Source organism: Mesoplodon mirus (assembly GCF_964341445.2).
Source record: "Mesoplodon mirus genome assembly, chromosome: 8".
Classification (NCBI taxonomy): Eukaryota; Metazoa; Chordata; class Mammalia; order Artiodactyla; family Ziphiidae; genus Mesoplodon; species Mesoplodon mirus.
Window position 1 is genome coordinate 53,342,408 of NC_138984.1, and position 8,109 is coordinate 53,350,516.

Consider the following 8,109-nt stretch of genomic DNA (forward strand, 5'->3'; position numbering starts at 1 on the left):
TGCAGTTAGGTAAGAAAAAGAAATAAAATGTGTCCCAGTTGGAAATGAAGAAGTAAAATTGTCTCTGTTCACAGATATTATGATCTCTCCACGAGAGATTTATAACTAGAAAGGAAAAAATAGTAACTTGACAATGGAGAAACCTGGCAGACACCACCTTAACCAAGCAGTCAAAAGAAACATCACCAGTACTGTGGTGACAAATGGATGGCATGTACCTTCTCACAGGATGCATTGAGAAGGACACAACATCACTTCTCTGGAATTCCCTTCCCCAAATGTATATCGTAAGCTTTTTGATGAGGAAACAGTAGGCAAACCCAAGTTGAGAGCCATTCTACAAAATAACTGGTCTTCAGAGTGACCTTCAGAAACTGATCTTCAAAATGTCAAAATCATGAGAGAGAAGAAAGACAGACTCTTCTAGGTGAAGAAGGTTAAAGAGACAAGACAACTAAATGCAGCAGTTGATTCTACAGTGGATTCTGTACTAGAAGGAGGAAGTTTTTCTTTCTTTTTTTCTTCTGCTATAAAGTACCTTAGTGGGACAGTTGGCAAAATTTGAATAAATTATATAAATTATGTGATATTATGTCATTAGTCACCTGATTTTGATAATTCACTGTGGTTATTTGTATAAGAAAATGTCCTTGTTTTTAGGAAGTAGACACTAATTATTTTGGAAATAGAGTGGTATTGTGAGCAACTCATTCTCTAATAGTTCAGGAAAAAAGTAACTATATATAGAGAGAGAAAGCAAATATAATAAAATATTAACATTTGGGAAATCTGAAATTTTTTTGGACTATTTTTGCAACAGTTTTAAGGATGAAGTTTAAAATAAACAGTTAATATGAAAAAAAGAATGAAGTAGATGTGTATATTCTCTGATGGAAAAGTATCTACAATATTATTGTAAAGGTACAAAAGCAAGATTCAAAAATAGGATGTATAGTCTGTTTGCAGTTTTGTAAAACAGATGTATGGGTGCACGTGCATGGGAACAGTTTACCAGTGTTTATCCTTGGGAATTGGAAATTATAAATTTCTATACTGTTTTAATTTCTTTAATAACAAAGTACCTATTGCAGTGGTGTAACAAGTACATATCTGTAATCAGAAAGAGTAAAAATTTATGTCCAAAAGGAAATTTGCAAAAAGCCTAAAATGCTGACCTGTTTTCTTGATATAATTGCAGCACAGTCCTCAACTCAGTAGTCCCATTATTTCACCAGCTCAGTCGCCAGCACCAGCTCAGCTGTCCACCCTGAAAACTGTCCGTCCCTCTGGACCGCCACTTTCCATCATACCCCAGTTTTCTAGACCCTTTGTCCCTGGGCAAGGTAAGTGTGCACAAAGCTAGTCACAGCCTCAGAGAATTTTAGGACATCCATTCCCAGTCACTTTGTGATTTACTTGGTACCACTACCTTTCATTATTCCACAGGACTACATTTTCACCTCACTCAGGCATCTTTATTTATTACATTCACTCTCCTAACCTTAAGGTTTCATCACAATTAATAATTAACTATTGGGACTTCCCTGGCAGTCCAGTGGTTAAGACTCCATGCTTCCACTGCATGGGGCACGGGTTCAATCCCTGGTCAGGGAAGTAAGATCTGGCATGCCGCACAGCCTGGCCCCCCCAAAAAAATTAATTAATTAATTCCTAATTTATTAATTACTTATAATAATTGCATGATGAATTAAAATGACTGACTTATTCTTCAGCTCCGTTCCTCTGTAGTAGTAATAGGCTATGTGGTATCTGTTTTGTATTTCTAATTTCTATATTAGACTAATATATCAAGAGTTTATTCAACAAATATTAAGGACTTACTGTGCCCCAGATGTACAAAGATGAATACGGCCAAGACCTCATCGTCATCAACCCTCAGTCTAGTTGGAGGAACAGAAACTCAAGCAGATGATTATAAAATAACATGGAAACCATTAATTTTATTTCCTAGAATTTATCCTAAGGATAATGTACACAATGGTTTATGCACAGAAGAGTTTATTCTATGCCAGAAAAGTTCAAAAACAATCTAAATGTCCATTAGCAAGGAGATTAATTAGATTATGGATATATATCTCCATATAAGTAATTCTATACAGTAATGTAAAAATAATGTCTTAAAGAATCATTAAGAGGGGAAGTAGTCACAGTACAGTGAGTGATTTTTAAAGAACAAGTTAATTTACAATGGCCAGGACATGGGAGCAACCTAAGTGTCCATTGACAGATGAATGGATAAAGAAGATGTGGCACATATATACAATGGAATATTACTCAGCCATAAAAAGAAACGAAATTGAGTTATTTATAGTGAGGTGGATGGACCTAGAGTCTGTCATACAGAGTGAAGTAAGTCAGAAAGAGAAAAACAAATACCGTACACTAACACATATATATGGAATCTAAAAAAAATGGTTCTGAAGAACCTAGGGGTTGGGACAGGAATAAAGACACAGACCTACTAGAGAATGGACTTGAGGTCACAGGGAGGGGGAAGGGTAAGCTGTGACAAAGTGAGAGAGTGGCATGGACATATATACACTACCAAACGTAAAATAGATAGCTGGTGGGAAGCAGCCGCATAGCACAGTGAGATCAGCTCAGTGCCTTGTGACCACACAGAAGGGTGGGATAGGGAGGGTGGGAGGGAGGGAGACGCAAGAGGGAGGGGACATGGCGATATATATATATACACACACACACACACGTATAGCTGATTCACTTTGTTATACAGCAAAAACTAACACAACAATGTAAAGCAATTGTACTCCGATAAAGATGTTAAAAAAAAAAAAAGGAACAAGTTACATGGACATTTCAAAAAAGAAGATAAACAGATGTCTAAGAAGCCCTTGAAAAGGTGCTCAACTTCATTCATTAGGGAAAGGAACATTAAAATCTCAGTGAAATACCTCTCACCTCCACTAGAATGGCTATAATCAAAGAGACTAACAAAACCAAATGTTGGTGAAGATACAGAGCAACCAAACTTTTCACACATTGGTGTGAGAGTGTAAAATGATACGACCACTGTGGAAAAGGATTTGGCAGTTTCTTACAAAGTTAATCACTTACCTTACAGTGCAGCAGTTCCACCCCTAGGTATTACCCAAGAGAAATGAAAACATGTCTGTGCAGACTTGTACAAGTACATTTATAACAACCTTATTTTCTTATAACAGCCCAAACTGGACAGTGACCCAAATGTCCACCATCAGGAGGTTGGATAAAAAAATTGTAGTATTCCTTACAACTCAGCAATAACAATGAACAAAGCAAACCACTGGCATGCAGCAACATGGATGAATCTCCAAGTCGTGTTAAGCAAAAAGCAAACCAGACACAAAAAGAAGACATGATTCAAATTTTATGAAATCCAACTGTAGGCAACTAAGCTACGATGTTAGCACTCGGATTGTGGTGTGAATGAGATATGGAATTGACTGAAAAGGAGCTTGAGGGAACTTCCAAGGAGATGGAAATACTCTTCTCTTTGGGTCATGGTTACATGAACTTTTCCAATAGTTAGATTTCATCAAACCCAACACTAAAGATGTGTATTTTATTTTACGTTAATTATATCTCAGGTTTTTAAAAGAATTACAAAATGCACACATATATACATGTGTAAGCACACATACATAAAACCAAGACTGGAAAGATACACACCAAAATGTTAGAAGTAATGGAATTACCAGGGTGGTCTCTAACTTCTCCTTTATAATTCTCTATTTCCACGTTTTTTACAAAGCCAATAACTTTAATAAACTAGAAAAATAAAGCACGTTATAAAAAAATAAATTGAAGCAGTGTGTGGATTGAAACAGTATGTGGCAATATAGCCTACCAGGAGGGGTCTCTGGCTGTTGCTGACTACAGTCTCATCTCTGTATTTGCAAAGACTACTGCTCCATAGGCCTGAACTTAACTCTGACTTCTTTGCAACTGTTTTTTTATACATCTTCATGCTTAAAATTGCATCTCTGATCTCAGTGCTAAACCTCCATGTCATACCTTCCCTTCAACTATTGTTTGGGATGGAGCAAGTATGTCGTGGGTGTATTCTGCCAGGGAGCTGCCCAAGCACCCCAAAAGTGTTCATCAGAAAAGAGCCCCACAGAGTGGCAGGAGCTTCATGCCTTGCTTCCCTCTGTTAGGAAGCTGTCAGGAGAAGCACTGTATGATTTCCTGAAGATGCTGTCCTAGCAGCTATGCATAACCCTTCTCCAGACACTGAATGTGCTACATTGGGGGACTCAACGGTTAAAATAAAATGAGAATATAACAAATGAGAGCATTATGCTCCAGGACAAGGCTTTTGCAGTCAGCATTTATGAAGCCCTTTCCATGGGATGACTTATAGGCACTCATGCGTGAAAGAAAATAATTGGAGTATCTCCATGCTGACTACCCCGCACTTGTTGATTTAGGAAGGGGTTGCTTGCTCATGAGTGACACTGAGGACCTATGCCAGTCTTTGTAAGCAAGTTTAGATTATAAAGATTGTTACAGACTTTCATTTAAAGAGAGCTTAAGAGCAGACCCAAGACCTAGAATGTGAGTATACCCATTGATTAAGCCTAGAAAAATGTATGAGGATATGTATATGTATAAATGCATACGTTTATAGTAATTAATAATGAATTTGGAGAGATAGAGAGCTTCATGTTTTTCCAAGGTTTTTTCCGTCCCCTGAAATGTAACTTCTGTTAATTTTTAAGCATCAGAGAAAAATGCGGATTTTAGCATCTCAAGGGGGCGTAATGAGCTATTACAGTTACTTTGGTGGATTTCGCATAGAATGTCAAGGTTTACAGAGCTGTTCTCTCCATGCTAACCTGTCTACCCAGCTCGTACCACTTAACCTCCCTCATAACCATTGTTATTAGTCCTTAGTCCTTTCAGAAGTTTACCCCAGCTCTTTAAAGGCTAGATGGAGGCTTTTAATTCTTTTAAAAAAATATGTCACTACCTACACTATTTTATTGTACTAAACATGTTTCCCCGTCTCATCCTGAGACAGCTGAGAAAACTGAGAAGTACTTCATACCCGAGGAAAACGTAAAAATCGTTTTTTATCAACTTTCAGGAGATGCCAGATACCCGTTACTTGGCCAGCCCCTGCAGTACAACCCTCCTGCTGTTCTGCACGGACACATACCAGCCCAACAGGTGTGAGAGCCAGCTGTCTGACCTCCTGGGCTTTGTTGGCAGAGCATCATGCTTCTGTTGCTGAGAGTGTGGAGTGCCCTGGCCCCCGAGTTGGCACCACACTAAGGAGAACTGTGTGCCTGGGCCAGTGGATGTATCGGTGTTGCCCTGGCCTGTCCGAGAGCAGAGAGAGGGAGAAGGTGGTGGGCCGCTTGGCGGAGTAGGGGTCCCTGAGTGCAGTCCAGATATTGGGGGGCAGTGGAGGCCATTGGGTGCTCTCACTTACAAAAGACTGTTCGGCAAGTGACTGGTGATAGTGACAGGCCAAAGTGCCCCTGCCGCCGAGGCAGAATTCAGAAGGCCTGGAACTGGGTTTTTTTCTGCTGAAGTAGAAAACCCAGGCCGAGTATGGTTATATGCGTTAAGCGGTTGAACAATTGCAATCACATCTTGTGGCATCGTTAACCTTATTATTCATGTTTGTGGATTTTCAGGGTCAGTCTGGCAACAGGCATGGAAACCGAGGAAGGAAACAAGCCAAAAAAGCTGCATCCACTGACCTTGGTGCAGGAGAAGCAGGTGTGTCCCCAAGAGGCATCCGGATGTAGTTCTACAGACTGTTGGCCTGACAGTCTGTAAAACTGCCACGCCACAGAAACGGGTTTTCCTCTTCTAGAGTCCTGCACAAAGTCTTAGAAAATTACGCCATCTGTAATGTAGGGTTCTTGAATGTGTTCTTTTGATTCTGTCTCATTTCAGAATTTGAGAGTACTCAGGTACAGGTGGGTTTAGGAGGGGTGAAGGGACCAAAGGGATTCAAAAGAGATGTGAGAGAGGAACAGGTAGAATGAAACGCGTCGCCTCTGTATTCTTTGAGAAAGGAAATAGTCCTTACACCCTTTAGGCGACAGGCTGAACGAACAAATACATTGCCTTTCTATGGCAGGGTGTTTTCAAGTCGGTACCTTAGCTTGCTTTTCAACAGCCTTGGGGGCGTTAGGGCAGGTGCTCTTTTAAAGATCCTGTGCAGTTTTACAATGGGAATTCGAAGTTCAGGAAACTGTGTGCCCAGGATCACACACCTAGTTTGGAGACGCCACTGCACAGACTCTGCGTTTTGTACGTGAGGCTGCCAGTGTGTGGCCGCCTGAGGAGCAGGTAGGAAATGTTAAGAAGACGGCCGTAACACATATAACTGTGGATTTGAATGGTTTCAGAAAGTTCTGTTCATTTCCTGTGTCATATTTGGGTCTGCAGTACTTTTTGCCCACCTGTGGGTAACAGGGGTTATTAATTGTACACCTTTTCCATTCTAGTTGTTGGGAAGGTCTTGGAAATTACTGAACTACCAGATGGAATAACTCGCATGGAAGCCGAGAAGCTTTTTGGGGAACTCTTTAAAATTGGCGCCAAGATCCGGTGGCTCCGGGACCCCCAGTCCCAGCCCCAGCTGCGTCGTCACCCCCTCTGCTGTGGCAGCGGGGACAGCACTGTCAACCCCGAACGCTCTAAATCCAGTGACTTGGCCTCCACGTACACTGTCTTAGCCACATTCCCCTCCATCTCCGCCGCGCAGAATGCTCTGAAGAAACAGATTAACTCGGTTAACAAGTTTAAGCTGAGAACGAGCAAGAAGCACTATGACTTTCACATTTTGGAAAGGGCAAGTTCTCAGTAACAGCCACCTTGGACCCATGGCCTTTGTGATTCCCCCGTCCTCGCCCATCTTTAACTGGCTTGGTATTTGGAGCTTCTGTTAACATGATAGAGACTCCTAGGATGTGTGGTTGTGGCGTTAACAACTTCTGAAGACAGGCCGGTGATCCAGCAAAGGGGGGAAGATACACATTTCACCCCAAATGACTGTAGGAATCCACATCGGAAAGATACAGAGTTAGCAGCGTTTTCTGAGGAAATGCTGTTCAACTGCCTCCTAACTTTTATAGTTATTTTGTTTTATATTTCTGAATTCTTGTATCAGATCCAAAGCTCTATTGTACAGCAAATTATTCTTCAAAATGATTACAAACAGTTGCAGCCTGTATTTTTTTTGCAGCCAGCACAGTGTGACCCAACATAGAATTTGGAGGAAAAAGAATGCAGGAGTGTAATAACCAAGTCACAACCATGCACTGTGTTTGGGGGGCTGGAGGGTGACTAAGGAGAGCCCACAAATAGAAAATTACTCTTCCCCTGTATCTCTAAACACAGAAACAATTTCCAGAAAATATAGAACTCCCTCGTAGGGTCTTTTCCTTATTCACTTAGGTCGTATGAATATTAAGGGTAAAGTAAATTATGTTCTTAATGCCTCTTAATCAAACCACTTAGGTTCAAAGGGGACTAGGAATCATTCTAGGCAGGAAAATACTTCCACTTTTTTTTTTACATCTCCCTCCAATAATTAAAGGCCACTTATTTTCATTCCCTTCCTTGTGGATTTTTTTGTCACCTGAGGAAATGCATTTGATGAGTGCTGGAAACTTCTTCAAGTGGTTTAGAATGTGTTTTCATTGTTTGCAGCGGATCACTGGACATGAAAGATTCATTGCACTTATGAACAAGGAACCTTTTTTTCAATTCGCAAGGCTGTACAATGTGTGCTGATGCAAGCCTTTTTCAGTTCAAGAGAATAAATGTTTACAAATGTATACCCACTTTGTCTTTTGTAAATTAAAATCATGTTTTTCAATGAGAGTCAGTGTTGAAGACTTAACCTGTCTTGAAGATTTCAATTTCAGACTTCAGGAAGATGAAAGACAGTAAAGATGAAAGACAGCCTCGTTTTACAAATATTTTACAAAGCATCACTTTCTCTGTGGGAGTGTTTCTTGTGGGTATGACTCATGTCATTTCGTTCTCTCATAAGTTAATTCCAGACAATTGTAGACAATTTTGAGTATGAACAAACTTACAGTCAGAAAATAGAACATGAAA

At 40.3% G+C, this 8,109-nt stretch overlaps 1 protein-coding gene across 11 annotated transcripts in view; it reads left to right on the forward strand.

Moving 5' to 3' along the window:
• The window catches only part of R3HDM1 (R3H domain containing 1), a 108,244-nt gene extending 100,421 nt beyond the window's left edge, over nucleotides 1-7,823 (forward strand). For all 11 annotated transcript variants that reach the window (XM_082629846.1, XM_082629849.1, XM_082629851.1 and 8 more), the window contains 4 exons: nucleotides 1,199-1,343; nucleotides 5,111-5,193; nucleotides 5,667-5,751; nucleotides 6,489-7,823. In XM_082629846.1, coding sequence (XP_082485972.1) covers nucleotides 1,199-1,343; nucleotides 5,111-5,193; nucleotides 5,667-5,751; nucleotides 6,489-6,850 — 675 coding nt within the window. In that variant the 3' untranslated portion in view covers nucleotides 6,851-7,823. The remainder of the gene's footprint in view (nucleotides 1-1,198; nucleotides 1,344-5,110; nucleotides 5,194-5,666; nucleotides 5,752-6,488) is intronic.
• The last annotated feature ends 286 nt before the right edge of the window (nucleotides 7,824-8,109 follow it).